Source organism: Ammospiza nelsoni, chromosome 17 (assembly GCF_027579445.1).
Source record: "Ammospiza nelsoni isolate bAmmNel1 chromosome 17, bAmmNel1.pri, whole genome shotgun sequence".
Taxonomy (NCBI): domain Eukaryota; kingdom Metazoa; phylum Chordata; class Aves; order Passeriformes; family Passerellidae; genus Ammospiza; species Ammospiza nelsoni.
In genome coordinates, this window is record NC_080649.1 from 3,262,252 (window position 1) to 3,283,186 (window position 20,935).

Genomic DNA, 20,935 nt, shown 5'->3' on the forward strand with positions numbered 1-20,935 from the left:
GACATCAGGAAGCATTTATTCACAGGAGGGTTTGTCACATACTGCAACAGGGTGCCAGGGTGGGTGGTGGAGTTACCATCCCTGGACGTGCTTAAGGAGAGCATGAACATGGCACTCAGTGCTCTGCTCTGGTTGACACGGTGGTGTTCGGTGACAGATCAGACTCGATGAGCTCGGAGCCGTTTCCACCATAAGCGATCCCGGTGCTCTCGGACTCCACGGCCCCGCCACTCCCACCATGGCGGCGGCGCCGCCCTCAAGATGGCGCCGCGCTGCTGCCGCGCCGCGCTCAAGATGGCGGCGCGGGGCGGGCGCTGCCGCGGAACCGGGTCATGGCCGCGCCGGAAGCGCCGTGAGGCAGCCGGGCCGGCGGGAGCGAGCCCGGGACGCGGCCGCTGCGAGCGGGGCCCGGCCAGGCGGCGGCGGCGGCGGCTGCGGCAGGACCGTGCGGCCGCCGCCATGTCGCGCTGCGGAGAGGTGAGTCGGGGCTTGTGGGGCTTAACTCGCCCCGCGCTTCCCCTCCGCAGCGGCCCCTCGGGGCGCCGGTAACGGCGGCTGCGGCGGGGCTGCGGGAGCCCGGAGCCCTCAGGGCGGGAGGCGGGCTCGGGGGCACGGAGGGCGCCGGGATCGCCCTCGCCGGGTGTGTGCGGGGGTCTCACGGGGGCTGTGAGGCGGAGCAGCCCCGCTGCCCTCATCAAGGAGCTGCCCTGGCGTTAGTGCCGGTTTGGGCTCTGGGTTCGCCGTTAAGGTGTGAGAGAGGCACAAGAGCTGGCGGTGATGTTGGGCTGCAGTGTCGGTGTGTGTCTGTATGTGTAAACAGATAAATATAGCCGTATCTGTATGTATGTATGCATGGTTATGTAACTCTAAAGGTTATTGAAACGGGTGGCGCTTGGAGGAAGGATGTAGAAAGAGATTGCTGTGTTATGTTTAGGAAAAGATCATGGACAGTCGCCTTTCCAGTTGCAAAGTAAGTAGAATGAATGGAAATGTTCACCAATGGTGAAAGATCAAGTGAAAGTACCATGATTTCATGTGAAGTTTTGTTCTACCTCCATATTCTCCTTTTTTTTCCCCTCTTTTTCTTTTCCATCAGGATGTCGTAAGTGAGGAGAGTGAAGAGGAAAGCAATGGAGTCAACTTGATGGAATTCTCAGATGAGATCCTTCTGCACATCCTCAGCTATGTCCCTTGCACAGACCTGGTCCTCAATGTCAGGAGAACCTGCAGGAAACTTGCAACACTTTGCCTTGACAAGAGTCTAACACATACAGTGCTGCTTCAGAAGGACTATAAGGTGAGGAGAGTAGCTTGCTTCTTCTGTTAGCTGTGAAGACAAATCTCACTTCTGTAAAACAATGCCAAAAAGTAGAACTTTCCAATGTCTATGCATAAATAGACTGCTCTTGAACTGTGAAATCAAATACACACTAAGCTGTTTCATAAAAGCATTTATTTTCCAGGATGCTTTGTTAGAACAGCTCTGCGCTTCCTTAGTTATATAAAATACTGTCAGTGAAAACTTAACTTCTCCATATTTCTGGAAGCTAAAAAGAAAGTAGACATGACCTTAAAGTTAGCATTTTCCCAAAATATGTTTTCCGTGTTGTTGTGCAAAAAATTCTTGTGCATGTTGCTGTCAAGCTTGCAATCAGCAAAGCCAGAAATTGTGTGCGTGCTATAACAAAAATAAAGCTTGGAAAGGAGGGGTGATGTATTCAATGAGAACTGTATCAGCCAGTGCAGGCAGGGGAAAGTCCCCTATGCTCTTTTCCAAAAGAGGAAGCTGAAGGAAGAGGAATGGAAACATTCTTCTTTCAGTTTGAATTTCTGCACATAGCCAGTTCTGCTGAAATAGCTTTGCTGGTGGAAAACTGAGGTGGTTTTCCTTTCCACACTCAGCTGCTGAGCAGTCTGTAATGCAGAACTGCAGAAGCAAAAGGAAGTGTAATCCCAAGGGTCCAAAGCATGGCAGACTTAGCTGCCAGCAGTGTGGTAATTCTTTGGCTGTGCTGCCATCCCCAAACCTTTGGATGAGCCGCATAATCCAAGTGCCACCCACTCTTATTCCCACCTCCAGCTGGGAAACTGAGTCAGTGCCCACCTTTGCTATATCTCCCACTGAACGTGCTTTTGTTTGGGTGCAGGTGAACAAAGACAAAGTGAAGCAGCTGATGAGGGACATTGGGAAGGAGATCTACCAGCTGAACATGGCCGGGTGCTACTGGCTGCCCAGCTCCACCATTGACCACGTAACGCGGTGCAAGAACCTGGTGAAGCTGAACCTGTCGGGGTGCCACGTCACCTCGCTGCGCCTCTCCAAGATGCTCTCCTCGCTGCAGCACCTGCGCTCCCTGGCCATCGACGTGAACCCGGGCTTTGATGCCAGCCAGCTGAGCAGTGAGTGCAAAGCCACGCTCAGCCGTGTCTCGGAGCTGAAGCAAACCCTCTACACACCCTCCTACGGTGTCGTGCCGTGCTGCACCAGCCTTGAGAAACTGCTACTCTACTTTGAGATCCTCGACCGCTCGCGGGAGGGGTTCATGCTCTCTGGGCAGCTGATGGTGGGCGAGAGCAACGTGCCCCATTACCAGAACCTCCGCATCTTCTACGCCAGGCTGGCTCCTGGCTACGTCAATCAGGAGGTGGTGAGGCTGTACTTGGCAGTGCTGAGTGATCGGACACCTGAGAACCTCCACGCCTTCCTCATCTCTGCCCCCGGCAGCTTTGCAGAGACAGGAGCCACCAAAAACCTCCTGGACTCCATGGCCCGAAATGTTCGTCTGGATGCTTTACAACTGCCCAAAGCCTGGATCAACGGCTCCGGGCTCCTGCAACACTTGAAGTTCAACAACCCTTTCTACTTCAGCTTTAGCCGATGCACCTTATCTGGTGGGCACCTGATCCAGAGGGTCATTAATGGTGGGAAGGATCTTAAAAGCCTGACCAGTTTGAACCTCAGTGGCTGCGTTCACTGCCTGGCCCCGGAGTCCTTGTTTCGGAAAGCAGAAGATGACATCGACAGCAGCATTTTGGAAAGCTTGGTAGTGTCTTGCTGCAACCTGAGACACCTGAACCTCTCTGCAGCTCATCATCACAGCTCTGAAAGCATAGGGAACCACCTGTGCCAGCTCCTGTCCAGGCTAAAGCACCTGCTCTCGTTAGCACTACCAGTTTGCTCCATCACAGATGTTGGTGCAAGCGTGGAGAAGCCTCCCAGCACACCTAATCTGGTGCCCCAAACATTTGGAAGGAAAGTTCGGATTGGGGTACAGACATATCCAAGGAACTTAGGGGACCAGACAAATCAGAAGATCGAGTCCTCAGTGTTTTGGGCTCTGATGGGAAGCCTCAGATTTTTGGAAACCTTGGAGATAATTGGGTCCAGTTTCTCCTCTGCCATGCCCCGCAACGAGCCAGCGATTCGGAACTCGCTGCCTCCCTGTGTGCGGGCACAGAGCGTGGGGGACTCAGAGGTGGCTGCCATTAGCCAATTGACTTACCTGCAGAGCCTCACCTTAGCACAGCTGCCAAATATCCTCACGGGCTCTGGGCTCGTCAACATCGGGCTGCAGTGCCAGCACCTGCGGACTCTTTCCTTGGCCAACCTGGGCATGATGGGCAAGGTGGTCTATATGTCTGCTCTCATGGACATGCTGAAACACTGCAAGTGTTTGAGAGATCTCAGGTGAGGGGCTGCCCTTGAACGTCTCCCTTTTTGTTTGTGGATCTCCAGAAATGTGATGTGTGGTTTGTTGTGGCTGCTATTAAAAGTGTTGCGGTCCAGAGTACATGCAATATCTTGAAAACTCAGCATTTTCCTTCCTGACTTGTGGAGAATGGGAAGGCATTGCGTGTTGTCCTTGAGGGCTCAGGATATGCCCTTTAACCAGTTTTAGGAGCAAAAAGTGCTGTGACTGCCTTCCTTTTAGATAAGGAAAAGTGCATGCTGCTTATTTGGGAGCTAGCAGCTTGTCAGGGCTGGTTAAATACTACGTGCCTTTGCTGATTTTTTGGCTTTGTGTACATGCACACCTCTTACATTTCCAGGAAGGAAGAGACTCCTACACTGTCTAGATAATGGAGAGTTTTCTTTGGGTTTCCCAATGAGATATTTGTCTGCCTTGGGTTTGTATGAAAATTTTGCCTCTTTATTTTTTTCTTTTTTTTTTTTTTTCTTTATAATGTACTGAAAATATTCCAGATTTAGAGTTTGTCCTGTTGGTGTTTCTCTCCTGATAGGATTTAAAGGATCCTACCAAGGGTCTGATCCTAAAGAGTGCACAAAGGAGCTTCATGGTAGCCAGAATGTGCTTGTGAAAGGCAACTGATGATGTCCATATGAACACAAACATTATCACTTTAGGGAGATGGGTTTATTCTTTTTTTTCTCCAAAATCAGCCTCTTTTAGTGAAACTGCAGAACCTGTCAGTCCCATTGTCCCCCTTTGTTCACCAAGCTCCAAAGTGCTGTGCAGTTGAGACAAGGTCACAGTTACTGTGTGTGAAATTACTGCTCATCACCTGAGACTGGTGCTTGTGTGCCTGTCCCTGATCCACTGCAATAGGGAGGGGAGCCAGGGGGGCTGAAACACCTTGGGAGGGTTTTCATTTTCCACTACTTCCCATTTATAATGGGGGAGGAATGTTCTGGTCTCATGCGAGGGGTGGCAGCTGTTGGGAATTCAGTTGCTCAAGGTCTTGGGTTATGTGAATGTGTCCTTAACCTTGAGGAGAGTAAATAGCCATGGAGGAACTGAGGGCTGGGGAAGGAACTTGGGGTGTGCAGTGCTGCTTTGCTCATCCTGGGCCCTGTGGTTTCCTGAGGCTTTGAAATGGAGGCCAGGAGTGATGGAGATGGGAGGCAGCACAGAGCCTGGAATGAAGGCTGCAACAGGGCCCTCCTTGTGCTGCATTGGGTGGAAGCTGTCACTCTTCTTCCCTGAGTAACGTCTAAGGTTTTATATCGGCTTAAGATGGATTAAGAAATTAGCACTTCCTCTGATAACGTAGTTTCCTTTTGATTTGACCGATTCCCTGCTGTTTCCACCCTTTTTCCCTTCCCAGTTTTCCAGGCTCAGGAGCGTTTAAGGGGCTATTCCAAAGCAACATTGCCATCTAGCGAGGGAAGGGCGGCACTGCAGGTGTGGCTGGTGCCTCCCAGAGGTTCACCTGGAAACCTGGATCCTGGAGATTCCCTGCTTTTTGTCCTACATTTACAGTGCCCCAGTAATGATGCTGAAAAATTGAAGAGGCTGCCCGTTCTCTTGATATGAATTTTAATTTATTACCCAAAGCGTAGATATGCTCTTAGGATCTCTTCAGGCAGTGCCACCTGACAGCAGTTGTAAGCTGAGACTGAAGCAGAATTTTTCAATTAACAAGATTAGGTTGCTGAGATACCCGTGCACACTACAAAGCCTGTGCAGAGATTACCCAGATCAGGCTGGGCTGGCAGCTTGTTATCACCTCATGGATTAACCTTCCTGCAGCTCTGGGCTTTCCTGACCCAATGACTGAGATTCCCAAGTGCTCTGAAGCCTGGTGGTAAATCTGCACTGAGCAGATGAACTGTCCTGGTGGCACAGGCCTCAAGCAGGTTCAGGGTGGCTTCTGTGAGGGAGTTTTACCCACTTATTCTGCTGGGTAAAACACAGACCCCTTGTTGGCCAGGTATGATCACTGTCATTTTATTGTCCTCCTGGATCACTGTGATAGAGGATCCTGTCTCTCTTCCCTGAGCCAGGTGTTTAAGGTAAAGGTTGGGTTCATGATGGTTGTTCTTCCTGTGGGGGAGAGCAGCAGCTCTGATCCTTTGCCAGGGCTGGTTGTGGTCACTCTGCTGGCCCCAGTTCTTCATCAGCCTGTGTGCTCTGTGTGTTTTTCATGGCAGGAAACTGAAGATATGACCAGTTTGGGCAGTGTTTGTACTCTGGAGCAGAAGGTCCCTAAATCCACACCACCTGCTTGGTGGGTGTCAGGTGCAGAAGCCAGGCTGTGCTTTTAAGACCAGAACGGACCTGCTGCTTGTCTTACCCACCATACTTTGTGGGAAACTCGCAAAACCAGGGTTACTCCAGGGTCACTCCCCGTGGGCGCCAGAGTTCTGCATTTAGGGCTTTCCTGCCCTTTGGTGCCCTTGTCCTTCAGGGCTGGAGGCACTCCTCGCTCCATTTGCCAGCCCCCCATGAATGTGCCATGTCTTTCCCTCTTGTCTGAGAGCATCCCAGGCATGAATTGCCCATTGAGTTGTTTTTGTTTATTCCTGCAGGCTGGAACAGCCCTACTTCTGTGCGGGCGCGCAGTTCTTCCAGGCACTGAGTCACTGCTCCTCTCTCCAGCGCCTTTGCATCGTCTCCCGGAGCGGGACTCTGCAGTCTGACGCAGTGATGTCATTCATGGCCAGCTGCCTCGAGGTCATCATGTGCCACATGTTCATGGGAGAGTCTCTCACCGTTTGCAGAAACCTCCAGCAGTCCATTGTCCGGAGGTGAGTGCGGAAAAGGGTGGATGTGGGGTTTCTGGAGCTGGTGGAGATTTATCTCCATTCTCCGGCTTGCCAAGGCTTGGAGATCTTGTTCCAAGGAGCTAATAGGTAATGTGTAACTGTTTGGCACATAAACCAGCCTCTTACTTTAATAAGAGTGAATCAGTGAAATGTTTGAAGGTATTGTATGAATTCTTGATTCCATTCCCACCCATGTTCCTTGCAGTTCTGCTGGCCGGAGTTGAAGTTCTGGATGCAAAGCTCCATCATAAATCAAATGACACTTTTTGTGTAAACAAAATATCTGCCGACATTTAAGTACTGAGAGATTTGACCTTGAAGCTTTCCTTCTTTCCCACAAGTGACTAAGATAATTCTCTGTCCTCTAATCACTTGTAAATGTCACTTACTGATAATCCCCTGGCAGCGCAATTCAAAGCCTTTAAAGGGTTGTTGTGAAGGGTTTTTTCTTCGGAGGGTGCTGGAGGGGGGGAAGAATCGGTACAAACTGCCTTTGCACGTTTGGCAGTTCCTAAATGCATTTTGCTTGGCCCCTTGCAGCGTTCTGAGGCTCACGTGGTGGGAAACGTTTGTGTGTGAGCCGTGAACTGCATTTGAAAAGAGAGCTTTTAATTACGCTTGGCATTTGGAAATCTTCTAATAATGGCAGTCATCTTACAAAATATTTCCCATGCAGCAGACTTTCCATTATTATCTTTTTTTTTTTTCTATGAGGCTATTTCCCCACCTTCAGCCTGTTTTCTTTGTCACCTACTGTTGCTGTGCCCTGCTAAGCTCTAATAAAAATTTCAAATCACACGGCGTTATTAGTGCATCCTAAAGGGTGCTCCTCCCCCCCAGCCTTCCTCCAGCTTCAAACTAACTTATTTCACTTGGCTTCTTTCCGTGGATCAAATCCAGAGCAGGCTGGGACTGTATTAGCTCCCTACCAAAGTGCTCCTGAGGTTGCTGCTGCTTCTGAAAGCCTCTGTGTCCTTCTGGGATGGGGACTGTTGGAAACATCTGAGTCAATTCCTTGTGATGCGACAAGGATTCTTTGAGTTTGTTTTACACAGGACTTCATATCTGTAAAAACATTGCTGGATTGGTTTCAGTTGTGCTTTGGGGGATCCTTGGAAAGAACCAGAAATCTGCAGTTCCCGTTTTTTATTTTCCCTCCCTTCTGTGGCACTGCCCAAAATTGTAATGTCCACTTACTGAGCAGAAATACACCAAAATGTCCACTTACTGCCCAAAATTTTAATGTCCACTTACTGAGCAGAAATACACCACTCTGCAGTCTTTTCTCCCTCTTTTTCTCTGTCATGGACTGATTCTCACTACATTCTCTACCTCTTTATGATCTAAACCTTGGGAACTTTCTAAAGAGCAGCTGATGCCTGGTGGAAATGTTAAAAACTATTTTTATATTTAGCTACAGTTCTGGCTGTCAAGCTTATTTTCTTCTTTTGTATTTTATTAATAGAGACACTTGTATGAAAAGAGGGTTTTTTTGAAGGTTGGGTTTTGGGGTTTTTTTTTTTGCTGAAGAGAGCATCTGCTCCTTCTGCAAATTCTACACCTGAAGTCATAATCCTCTGTGACATTGTAATTGGTGGCTCTGGAAACGATTTTGATGTCATGTAAGATTATGACTTCAGGAGGAGGATAAGCAGTGGGAGCAGATGCTCTCCTAAGCAACAAAGATCCTGTTCTCATGCAACTGTCTCTAGTAATCAAATGGAAGAAACAAAATACAGAAAATGATGTGTAAGCAAAGCCTGGAGTCTTCCATGAGCCATCAGCCAGCCTTTAACCACGTGGCTTCTCCAGCAATTCCATTCTCATCCTTGCACAAATGTGCCTTGGGATGGGCTCAGGAATTGACTTGCTCTTGACTGCATTTTGCCTGCTCCTCCAAGGCAGAGGGATGTGCAGTAAAATCTGTGTGTGAGCTTAAACCTGTGGGTATGGCTGCAATTCACACAGCATGGCTTCTCTGAGAGTGTGCAGCTGGTGTCTCTTGAATCCAAGTTTTACACCAGGCAGCAAGTTGGAAGTTATCTATCCTTGTGCCAGAATGAAACAAGGGGATTTATGCTTGTTATTTGCCATTTGTTTGGAATGTGTGTGGATGCTGTGTGTGAAACAAGGGGAGTGGGTGAGAGGAGGGACCTCGAGCCTTTGTTTACTCCCTTTCTTGAGCTGGGGCAATTGATCCATGTTCTTCAGGTCCTACTGAGGGTCAGAGTTCCTGTTTTAGGGCTGTGGTGATGGTGTTGTTTAGGATGAGAGATAGTTTTGAACAGCAAAATGGAGCCAAAGTGGTTCACATTCTCCCAGTGACTCTAAAACAGAGAAAAAATGTGAGTGAGAATGGGAAGGACCCAAGGCTGGCTGTGTATCAGGAGTTTGCTGCAGGAGGTAGAGCTGAGAGGGCTTGAAAATGAGTATAGTGCAGGGCAGTCCTTTTTCAGGTGTGGGTGCACAGGAGGGGTTGGGTAACAGAACCTCTCTGGGGAGAACAGACTGGTTTCAGCTGTGGAATTGTTCTGGAAGATGGTGAATATACAGGGTGTGGTGATGGGAGCTGGGGAATTAAATCTGCTGCATCACAGCAGTGGCTTAAAGCCTGAGCTGCTTCTCAAACTGTCCCTTTTTGCTGTAAAAGGAGGTTAGTGTTATGTATTTCTGTTCCACTGGCCTGAAAAGAGAGGTTGTTCTCATGTCTCTGAGTCTTGTGACAGCTTTGAACCAGACCCTGCGGTGTCCAGCTTTTGGTGAGCAGCTTCTGCTTGAAGTTTGCTGCTATTTGGGACAAACTAATTCGTGTATTTGAGTCATTAAAAGCCTCTGATTCAGTTCTGGCTCTTTTGCAATGAAACACAATGAGCAGAGCAGGGCTCATCTGGAGCCTCATCAGCAAACAGGAGGCTTGCAAGGGCAAGGTCTCCTCTGAGCTGTAGAGAAGACTGTAAAGATTGTTTCCCTCTGGGCAGATAAATCATTGCAGTGTTTTTCTTTATTCTTTTTCCTTCAGTGTGGATGGGAGGGGGGAGCTCCTTTATGGTTCAGGGAGATGCTCTGCACATAAGAAGGGAGTAGTGGTTACAGTGGGAGATGTGGTTCGAGTGACCCAGATCCACTGCCCTGATCTTGCTCAGGTTTCACATGTGACGTGGGTCTAGTCTCAGTTTCTGTGTAAATTGACATTTTTTTCCCCCCATCACATGGTGCTCAGCTGCTGCCACACTTCAGATCCAATGAACACAATGTTTTCCATTTTGTGCTTGGACCCAAACTTTGCTGCAGTGCTCAGCTCCAAGCACGTGTTATCCCTGTTTAAATAACTCTTCTGTTCAAACCACTGCAGTGCGAATTCCACAAACACTAAAACACCACAATTTGAGGCCCTGTGGTTGGAGGTACAGGTGTGACCCCGGACTTGCTGCTGTGCCAAGACTTCTTTGCAGAAAAGGTAAATTTGCTTTGCCATTTTGGGCTGAGCTGCCGTGCTGGGATTGTCTCTAAATCCCTGCACAGACCCGCGTGTCCAAAGGCAGTTCCAAGGGATTGAGCCTTCCAGGAGCTTTCCCCATCTTTTCCACAGTGTTATTTTGTGGAAGAGTCAGTAGATGGAGCTGTGACCCACGGAAGGTCCCACCATTTACCAGCGGGCTGCATGCTAAATAATCGTATTTATATGCCGGTGTGTCTCTGCCCCAAAAATCCTGCGGGCAAGGAATTTGGATGACTTCAGGCTTGCACAGCTACACGGGGTGAGCAGGCACTTCACAATTGTGCAGGAGAAGTTGCTTTCCTGGTGCTTTCCTTGCCATCAGAAAACAGGCTGGAAGAGGGGATGGGACATGCTTCAGCAAATATCCCCTTGGCTTCAAGGACAGATTTTTATTTTCCACTGTGTGCCTTTAGAATTTTGTCGGTTTTAGCTGAAGTGTTTAGATAGCTCCTGTCATTGTAGTGATTTCAAGGACTCTACAACACCAGACAATACAAGCCAGTGAAAAGTCCTTGGAAAAACACCTTGAAAAAAGATCAAGAAAGCAACAATAAAATAAAAACAAACAAACAAATTTTAAAAAACCCCAAAGCAAAACAAAAAACCTCAGAGAACACGGCATCATTAGGGATTCTTCATAAAGAAGGGGGAAAGTGTCAAGGTGTAGAGGTGAGCTGTGATTTATAGAAATGAATCCAAGGGAAAAACTGTGGTGCAGCTGGAGTGTGTTTTGGGATGCTGGATGAGCACCCCAAAACACACAGTATTTTTTGGTTTTTTTCTGTGTTTCCATAACTCCCTGGCAGGAGGTGCAGCCAGGGGGATGTCAGGCTCTGCTGTCAGGAATGAAGGACAGGACAAGAGGAAATGGTCTCAAGGTGTGCCAGGGAAGGTTCAGGTTGGATACTAGGGACAATTTCTTCACCAAAAGGATTCTCAAGCCCTGGCAAAATCTGCCCAGGGCAGTGGTGGAATCTCCATCCCTGGAGGGACTTAGAAGCCATGAGGATGTGGCACCTGGGTTGGGTTCAGTGGTGACCATGGTAGTGCTGGGGAATGGTTGGGCTTGGTCTTAGGGGGCTTTTCCACCCTAAACAATTCTGTGATTCTGTGACTCAGGTCACTCTTGGGTGCTGGGAAGTGCAGAGAATTTTTCTCATTTAGGACAATTTCACTGTTCTGGGGATCCAGACTTAGAGGAAGAGAAACACAAACTTACCCAGCCTGTGTCAGGTATGAGCACTGCTTGGTTTGAAGTGACTTTCATTATAAGATTCCTGCCACTTTCTAGGAAGAGCTTTCAGCCTAAATTAGATCTTCTTGTTCAGTCTTCTGTAGCATTACCTAAATTTCCCCGTGCTTATTATTGTCTTTTTTTAGTGTGAAACTCTTGGCTGGATCTTCCCTTTTTCTTAAACTGCTGATTCCAGTGGCCCTGTGTGGCTGTGAGCTTGCTGAGGGGATGAAGCAGCCTCCTGGGAATCAGTTGCAGAGACAGGGCTTCCAGGTGGGAGCACAGGGCTGAAATGGAGTATTGGGAAGTGCTGAGTGAGCCAGTCCCTCTCCTTGCATTTAGCACAGGGCTGAGTTATCACAGATGAGTTTTTGCTCACCTCAGGGCTCAGTATTCCCCCTTGCCCTGGATATCCCTGCAGCATTCTGCTCACCTGGATTCTCATTGTGGTCTCAGGCACATAAAATCCCTTTTGGGGATCCCTTTTACTCTTAGAGGGGTTGGAGGGGGCTCTAGGGGCAGTGAGTGATTACAAGATGATCTTTGAATTCAGCCGATCCTGTGCTGCTCACCCGACTGCTGCAGTCCTGCTGCCACTGCACAAAGCTGCTGGGAGCACCTTGGGCTTATTCAAGATTTTCAAGCTGGTTTTGCATCCCTCCAGCACCTTCTCTTCCTTCTGACCTTGAAGAAGGCCCTGTCTGCTGCTGGCTTTCCTGGTCCCAGAGCTGCTGATCCCACCCTGCCAGCCCCAGCGTGCCGAGGGCTCCAGCCCTGCACAAGTGGGATTGCAGAGGGCTTAATGTATCACCAGGCTGGTGTAGTGAATCATTAGCATCCTGCTCAAGCTTTCATTGTCTGTTTCATTTCCTGCTCTTGGAAACCCCTGAATCATTCTGTCACAGACTGAATAACAAACTGCATCCTTGTCAGATTGCGTTGCCCAAGGATTCCTTGGCGGGCTTGGCGAAGGTTGAATGCATGAGGTGTGGCCCAGACGCCTTTGCTTCTACCAGGGATGTTGCTTATGGGTGGGTTTAAATACTTTACAAGCCAGCAGGGCTTGTGGGACCATCCCCAGTTTGCCATATTAATTTATCTTCTTTTGGGGGTACTCACAAACCCCCTTCTTTAAATGCATTCCTGTGGCTGACCCAAATGCCTCGTTCTGACTGCCAGCTCATGTGTTTTGAAAGGAATTCAGTTCTGAAACCTTCCTCAGTGGGCAGATTGGTTTGTGCATGAAATAACTTTCAAGGATTGTCCTCTCTCTCTTGGCTGAGAATTAATATTGGAATAGCACTGTCGTGCTTTCTCTTCATGAGGGTGTAAAAGGCTGAACGGAAGCATTAACTGCAGCTTTAAAGCATTTCCATAGTAAAATAAATCTAATTGAGCAGTTATTGCAGTAGCTTTTTAATTTGTGGAAGAGATTAGGAAATAACTTTCAGCTTGCTCTGGCAGAGCACTCCCCTAGGACGTGTCCTGGGCGCTCTGGCATCGCTCTTTGGGCTCTTATTCCCTCCCCCTCTAATTGTCCGGTCACATTTGAGTGATGCAGAGTTCAGCTGGCAAAATAACACGGGAACCTCAGTCTGCAGGCGTGTTTGATACAAACCTCAGCTCACAGGAGAAGCAGCAGAGTGCCATTCATGCCTTACAGGGAAACCACAGCAGAGAGATGTAATTTGCCTCGGCTCGGGATGAGTCTGATGTGTTATTGCTCCTTCCCTGTGGCTCAGCACAGTGGCAAATGAAGAAGCTGCACTGAGGATAATGGGAGAGTTGGCAGTGATGTGTGTGAGTGATTTCCAGAGTCCCATCTACACCCCTTGGTCTCAGGTTGGAGACTGCAGTGATGGGACTTCAGTGTGGAAAAATCAGCAGCTGTGGGAGAATGTTGGTTTGTCTCCATAGACATGAAGGGATGGAAGATACCCCTAGAGGAAAACGCTTTATAGCAAAAATATCTCATTGTGTGGAGTTAAGAGCAACCAGAGGAATCTGAACATCTTTCCCTGGGAACTTTTCAAGTCCATTTCTGAGGTTTGGAAATAAAGTTTGCTTAGCACTGGCATGCTGGAAGGGAGAAAGGCACTAGAGAAAGGATCTGCTTTAGAGTCAGTGTGGGGAGGGTTTGGACCCCTATGAGAGGCTTCTGGGGGTTGAGTGGGAGCCAAAGGTTCTCCCTGCTCCCAGGAGAAGGGGCTGGGAGAATCTCACCTAAGTTTCTTTGGTGAGGCCGGATCTTCTTTGGAAGATGCTCCTGCAGAATTCTTTGGCAGTCCCTGTGTGCAGGGAGAGATTTTCACCTCCTTGGTACCAAGGTCAGGGCACGGCCAGTGGAACAAATCTGGAGTGTTTGCCTGGCCTTCCCTGGAAGATGAGAAAAGTGTGAGTGTGTGTGTTGGGTCATGCTGCTGCCAGCTGCTGCAGCTTGCCCTGGCACTTCCTCCATTCAGCCGTGCCATGCTGCAGGAAGGGAGTTTCCAGGCTGGCTCAGGTGTGCTGGCTGAAGCTTTCAAGACAGATGCCACGCTTGAACTTGGAGGTGTGAGCAAGTCTTCCAGTAAAAACAGGCTGTGCCTGGCAGAGGATTAACAGGGCTTTGTGCATGTAGGTGAGAAAGCTGCATACAGGGCAGAAAGTGAGTTGGTCTCAAACTTCTGCTCTTGAGAAACTTGTGGCTCTCCAAAAACATCTCACCAGCCTGTGGGGAAGGTCAGAACAGAGAGGGGAGAAGGTGTGTGACTGCAGCAGAGACTGGTTTGCATTTGTGACAGTTGTGCCAACCAGAGTCCACATCTGCTCTGTTCCCCCAAATCAAACTCCTCATTTCCTTCCTTCCTCTCCTTCTCTAGAGCTTCTTTTTCCATAAGCTCAGCTTGGTTTGTGGAGGTCAGAGAGCTGCCCTTGATCCGTTCCTGATACTCTGTATTTCCTCACTTCATCTGCTGTGTGCTGCTTTTGTTGGCAGTGTTTAATTATCCCTCCTTGCTTGCCAGCCTCTGGGAAGTGGGATGTGCTGAAATGTCTCATTTGGCTTGGGACTTTCCTTGGGTTTCTGTGGCAATCTCAAAGGGAAGAACATTCTTCAGCCCCAAATGCTGCCTTATCCTTTCCTTGTTAGTAGAGGAGGTTTGAGCAGCCCCGATGCAGAGAGCTGTCACATCCAGGGTCTGTGGTGCAGGGGGTGGTGTGATCCATCTTTTCCAGGCTGGCTGAGGACATTCCCCGTGGCTTTGGGCCACCCTTTGGATCTATCAGCAGGTGGGATCTCCTGGGGACTCACTGTCCTCTCAGGAGAGGCATGTCAGTGTTTGCCAGGAGATAGCTGCATTCCTGGGAGGGTCTCTTTTGTCTTGCTAAAATCGAGGAAATCTGATCAAAGTGCAGCCTTGCTTTAGACTTTTTCTCCTTCTTTTTGACTTTGTCCCTGACCTACATATTGGATCCTGCCACAGTGGTTGGAGGTAATTGAGAGTGTGGTGTTAGGCTATTTACCAAGCTGTTCACTTGAAAATAACCTTACTGAGTGCAGTCCACACCTGTTCTGGGAGAATCCTGGAGACAAATAGCAAAGCATCATTAACCCTTTCATCCACACACAAACCAGTTCAAGAGCTAGGAGCAGAGAGATGCTGAAGATGCTGATGCCAGGAGGAATTTGACACAGGGTGTGCTGCATCATTTGCTTCCCAGCTCTTGTGGAAATTCCTGCTGGGTGGTGGTTGGTTTGGTGTTGATTCTGCTGGACCAGAGGTTATGCTGGAAAATGTGCATGGTGGGGGGGGGAGAGGAGGGAGGTGTTTTCTTTGTTATCCCAGTGGTTGTTTCTGATTAAAGGATCTGTTTTGAAGGGGCTGCTAGTCAGTTGCCTAGAAAACTTGCTTTCATTTAATTAATCATGATGAGTTTAGTCTGGAGGTTTTGTAGGAGAGAGCAGGCAAGCATATCCTTGGCTTTTTTCCCTTGAAAAGAAAAAAAAGAACCCAAACAAAAAAAACCCCAGGGCTTCATGTCTGAAACTGCAGCTCTTTTGTCTCCCTGGGTCAACATCCTTCTCTGTCCTTCGGGTTTTAATTTTACAAACCCTGCGTTTGCAGAGGTGGATGGAGTTTGAAGTCCATCCAGGTGTGGAATGAGGAAAGAACCCTCAAGAAGATTACAGGAGCTGTTCTGCAACTCATTAACTCACTCTCTTCCCCTTCTTGTTATCTCCTCCCCATGCCTGGGGCCTTTCGAAGCAGTGCTCTAAGTGCCTCTCACTTAATCTAGCCCACCTGGGCAGGTGGATGAAGAAAGGAATTGCCTTCCGGGGGAGGACTAAAGGAGCGTGGATTGCAGAGGGAGCTGCTTTTGGGAACTGCTAATCCCAGTTTAACATTATGACAGCTGCTCGTTAAAATCGGGGTGTTTTTTAACAGGCAGTTAAAGGAGAGGCTTTGCACGCACATTTAGCTGAGAATAATAGTGAACCATGTGCATTTGATTTTTTTTTTTTCCTTAAATCACGCAAATTGTACATGGAAAGAATTCTCCGGCGTCAACTTGCTGGGGTATGGAATTTACAAGGTTTGCAGTAACCTACAGTTTCCTGTTGAGGGGGGGGAGAAAATCACAAAGCTTTCCTTTTTTTCTCTTATTTTAAGATCAAGTTCAAACCTCTGATATAAACCCAGCCTCTTTAGGAGGGACACTTAACTGCGTTGGGGTTTTTTCACTTGTCTCGGTGGCAGTTCATCATGTAAACTTGTCTGGGTTCTTGTTTTTATAGCTACATGTAAAGGCTGCTTATAAACTACAATTTTATACATGGTGAGAAGGCAGCTCTCAGGTCCAATTTGGGAGAGTCTGTATACAGAGAAGGAAGCAGTTTCTTTCCTTTGGGGAGATGGCAGTTTCTTCCTTTGCTGGACTTCAGTAAACTTGGTCCATTAACATGATTTTCTCTGCAGGACTGTGGTGGTGGATAAGAAACACGAAGAGCTGAGGCAGAGCAGGGACTATCAAAGAGACATTTGGCTGTATTTTATGTGATTTCGCTGCAGACTTTACCAGCTGCCTCCCAGATCAGCAGTTATTTGCTGGTTGATTTCTTGAGGGCAGTGCTGTGGAAGTAAGAAGCTGCACAGCTCTGACACAAGTCCCCAGATCTGCTCAGGGAGCCGTGTCCTTTTCTGCCAGCCCTTAGGCATGAGGCATGAAGGGCAGGTCTGTGATGCAGAGAGATAGAAAATTGCCCCAGGTAGTTCTGTTGCTGGAAATTCTTATTCCTGCAGCTACTTAGGTTCAGGCAAATTAATTCAACCCCCCAAGGCTGAGCAGCCAGCCTGGGAATGGAAGTTTCTCTGCTGTGTTTTTGGCAGCTCTCCTCCAGATCGTTTGTGGATGGGAATGTCCTTTGTGTCTCCCAGGAAATGCCAGTCTCTCGTGATGCTTTCTTCAGCTGGCTGCATTTTTACCTGGGATTTTCATGTCTGTTTCCAGCAGCTGGATCTCCAACCTTTACTCAGTGTTTGACAGAAATCTGGCCATTTCAGAGCTAGAGATGAGCTGGGAATCTTCCAGGCACACACCTGTCTTAAGTTTGTGGAGAGAGAGCTTCTCTTTGTGCCCAGCAGGGCTCGGTTCAGCCTCCAGGGTCTGGAGTGACTCTGCGTCCTCGTGAGTGATAATGAACTGGTCCTTGTCACCCCCTTCAGAGGAAACGCCTTGGTGGCACAGGACTAAGAGTCACTGATCTTTTTCATTTAAAGGTGTAACTCGTAAGGGTAATTATTTTACAGTTTTACCCCCCAGCTTTAAAAGACTGGACTCTTGTTACACTGCACTGAATAACACCATTTCTCTTCCTCACAGGTTGCTGTCATGTAAAGTACTTGCTGGTGGGCACTTGGGCTTTTTCTCTACGGCTCTTTCTGCATTGTTTAATGGCTTTACCTTGTGCAAATCTCTTCCTTTGCTCTGCAGCCCGGATTGAAAAGAAGGCTGCAGTGTGTGAGTGCGAGCACACTCCAATGCTTATCTGCACATCTGAGCTTTCTAAACTTGCCTATGCTCTAATTGCAGAGTGTAGGCTCTGCATGCAGAACAACCCAGCCTGAAGTGATAATCCCAGGCTCAGCCCCGAGGGAATGCCTGACGTTGCTCTGGCCTGATTTTCCTAATGGCTCTGCAACCTGCCTCTGGTTTGCAGGTGGTGTAAATTGTTACCGCTGAGCACCTTGTCCAGCTTGGGCAGAGCTCTTGGGATCTCTGATCCTCTCAGAATACCTACCTGTCTTAATTTATTTTTTATTAATTTTTTAAAAACTTCTTCCTCCCTCCCGATTTCAGGTGCAATTTGGGCTTGTGGCAGCTTGGCAGACTCACTGCAGAGGGGTGCAAACCCAGGCTGAGCTCCCTGCTGACACAGAGAGGGAAGAGTGGGAGACCTGGAGCTCCAGCTGCCCCTCCTGCCTCCTCCTTCCTTGCCCCCATCCTGCATGATGGATGCCCAGGCCATCCCCTTCCCTTGCACTGCAGAACTGGTATTTTTCCTTGGCTAATCACCTGTGTCTGATTTAGTTTCCAGGCAGAGCGCCCTGCATTAAACGTCGTCATTTTCCCTCTGCTTCACGAGGACTTGACAGAGGTCATCAGAGATGTCCCCATGAGGCACTTGGATGAAATTACCTTGTTTAAAAGCAGAGTGGCTGAGGAACCTCCCAATTTGTGGTGGTGACTGCCACAGCATGGAAAGGACAAGTCAGTGTGAACCCATGGAGCAGCTTCTTGTTGGCCTGGATTTCCCATCCTTGACTCCTGGCCCCTCGCTGGATGCTGTACAATCACTTCAACCAGGTGCAATTGCAAAATAAAAAAAGCTGGTTCTTTACAGTGGGGAAACATCTATTGGATATTGCTTGCATCTGAAAAAATCGTGTCTCAAAGGCTTGTGGAATCTGATGAGTATTTCCTTGCGGTTGATATGAATTGTTTTTGTTATTTTACTGAAGTTAAAGGTAAGAGAAACTGACTTAACAATGCTCTGTCCCCTGTGTCCCCTGGTGTCTGTCCCAAGGGCCCCTGTGTACATTGGCAGTGTGCTTTGTGGTTTTGGTGGAAATCATTCTTTGCTTCAGTCTGTTCTTGGCAAAGTAGAGAGCCTAGGCCAGCTCAGAGGCACAAAAATGTGTTGCTCAATTGAAGTGCATCACATCTTTTCTATGTTACAAATAGGCATTTGTAGTCACACATGTGCAGTCACAGATATTTAAAGGTTTTTTTTTTTTTTTTGACTGAGAAGTACCACAAGGACTCTTTATTTTTTAATAACGAATTAAGGTCATTAACACCTTGACCGTGGTATGTTCCTGCTGGTGCTGTTTCCATTGGTCTGGTGGAAGAAGTTCTCAGCTCTTTTGGAAATCCTTGTCCTAGGGTAGATGGTGCCTACAGTGAATAAGTTGAGGCTCAGATCTGATTTATATGCAGTCTGTCTTGCAGTGTAGATGGGAATGTAGTGTTCCAGTTCTGTCCTTATATCCCATGCCTTGAGCTCATGCTAATTTTAGAGATGTTATGAAGTATTTTCACAGTGTGATTTCAGTCAGCTTCTCTGCTCCACAGAACTTCCTCAGGCATCAGTAGTGGTCTGGATCACTTTCATATTGCCTTATTTACTGAGCACTTTTAAAAGCATCAGACAGCTGTACCAAAAGCCAAGTTACAAGTTCCTGGAGCTGCAAGTCTGGGTGGCAGAATTTTCCTTGGTAGCATACCAGGTCTGTGTTCTGCAAAGCAGCTGCTGACCAGAGCTGTCTGACCTCACCTAAATCCCGAATGTGTTGAGCTCTGCTCTTCTGGGGAGGCCCAGAGTCGTCCAAAGATGATGTGCCCATCTCCTTGTCAGCATTTCCTACCCGAGATGCCCCCTCCCAAATGCTCTTCTGCCCTCAGCGTTCAGAGGAAGCCTGGTTTGATGGGATAGACTTGAGAGCAAAATGCATCTCCCAGCCTGGGAGGACTTTCTGTCCTTGCTTTCCAATCAGCCACGTGTGAGCCTGCCTGGAATTGTGTCCCACAGGTGTAAATCTTGAGCCAGGCTGTGACAGCCCTTGTGCTCAGAGAGGTCACAGTGAGGAGCAGGTGAGTGTCAGGCTCTGCTAGCACAGGTCTGTGCCTTGCTCAGACCAGCCCTGCTGGTTTGCTGTCCTTCCCGAGGCTCTCATCCTTCCCCTGTGAGGGCAGGGAGCCAGCACAGCCTCTGGAGTGCAGCAGGAGTGTGAGGCCAGCTCCCCTGGGAGTGCTGCAGCTGAGCTGGGAGCACTCCTGAGTGTTGGAGGCTCTGCCTCAGCTTCAGCTCCCTGCAGCTGAGCGTGGGGAGCTGCTGCCCTGCTCCTGCCACTGCTTCCCCTCCCACTCTCCCCCCGGAGGTTCTTTCTACCTCTTGTCACATTACTCACCCGTTTGAATCCCCTTCTCCCTCTCTTGAGCACATCAGATGTGCTTTTTGGCACGAGCCCGAGCTGCTGCTCTGCCCAGCTCAGGCCACTTCAGCTCTGCCTGGTTTTTGTCCATGTTTCTTTCCTGGGATGACCAGCAGGACTGGGCAGAGGGTGTTTGCAAGGCTGCTTTCTCCTCCTTGTTGGAAGCACTGGCAAAGTTGCCTTGTCCTGCCTGTGCCACTGGCTTCAGGGCAGAGGGAAGGTGCAGGGTGTGGCAGGAGCTCTCTGGTGCCTTAGGGAACCTGTTCAGTCCTGTGTAGGAATTCTGGTGTTTGGTTGAGTGGCCATTCCCACCCTCAGCGGGAATTTGCCTGCATGAACAGCTGTGGTGGCATCAGCAGGAGCTGGGCAGTGCTGCCAGCTCACCTCTCCTGTTCCTCTGGAAAAGCTGGGCTGGGGGACAGTGCTGTGCAGAACCAGCTGCTGCCTGATTCTGGTGTGAAACCTTTGCTCTTGGGCTTGCAATCACCTGGTGGAACGTGCTGTGCACTTGGCTTGGCACATCCATGTCCACCTGCCTGGTGTGCTGCTGGATGGGAGCAGCAGCCAGGGATGTTTTATATGCTGTTATTCTCTTGCCAGGGATGTGGTGTTTGGGCATCTGTATTCATGCAAGTGGGTCACAAGTCCTGATGATGCTGCCAGTTGTAAGCAGGGCTAGGAAAGGTCACCCACAGGTGATAAAGGCAGCATCCCAAACAGTAATAAAGAGCTAAAATCACCTTCCACCTCCAACTCCCCAACTCTGGGCCAGTGCTTGATATCTCTACTACAAATCCTCTTATGGAGAGTGAGAATTTCCGCTGCTTTTGCACTCCAGGCAGGATTCACCAGATGTTAATAATGTGCTTATTTTCTCTAAGTGCTATTTTGGCATCGGTGTTAATTACAATTTATATTCTGCAACATTTACACTGGGAAAAGAACCCACCCTAATGGTACCCAATTGGCAGAGCTGGGCTATTAAACACAGCTCCATATGTTCTGAGCAGAGCAGTGCATGGGACTCAGAGCCCACTCAGCACTCAGGCAGGCAGCTGCAGAGGAAGAGAGGGGAGCAGAGAGAGGGGTGTTCTGCTCCTGGATTTTATTTAATATGAAATACCCCCTCCTTTTCTCTGTCCCCATCTCTCCAGAAATCTCCCTCCTGCTATCTGGGAGCATTTAAGGAGGTGATCTCTGAGCCTGCTGATGCTGCTGTC

At 48.8% G+C, this 20,935-nt stretch overlaps 1 protein-coding gene across 2 annotated transcripts; it reads left to right on the forward strand.

Annotated features, from left to right (window-relative positions):
• The first annotated feature begins 357 nt into the window (after positions 1 to 357).
• On the forward strand, positions 358 to 18,176 carry FBXL18 (F-box and leucine rich repeat protein 18). 2 transcript variants are annotated; one of them, XM_059484489.1, is made up of 5 exons: positions 358 to 477; positions 1,097 to 1,297; positions 2,148 to 3,688; positions 6,272 to 6,490; positions 17,812 to 18,176. In XM_059484489.1, exons 1-5 carry the CDS (start codon positions 460 to 462, stop codon positions 17,966 to 17,968), a joined length of 2,136 nt encoding a protein of 711 aa, XP_059340472.1. In that variant the 5' UTR covers positions 358 to 459; the 3' UTR covers positions 17,969 to 18,176. The 2 variants fall into 2 exon arrangements, with proteins under 2 accessions (XP_059340472.1, XP_059340471.1); XM_059484488.1 differs by lacking the exon at positions 358 to 477 and adding an exon at positions 909 to 970.
• The last annotated feature ends 2,759 nt before the right edge of the window (positions 18,177 to 20,935 follow it).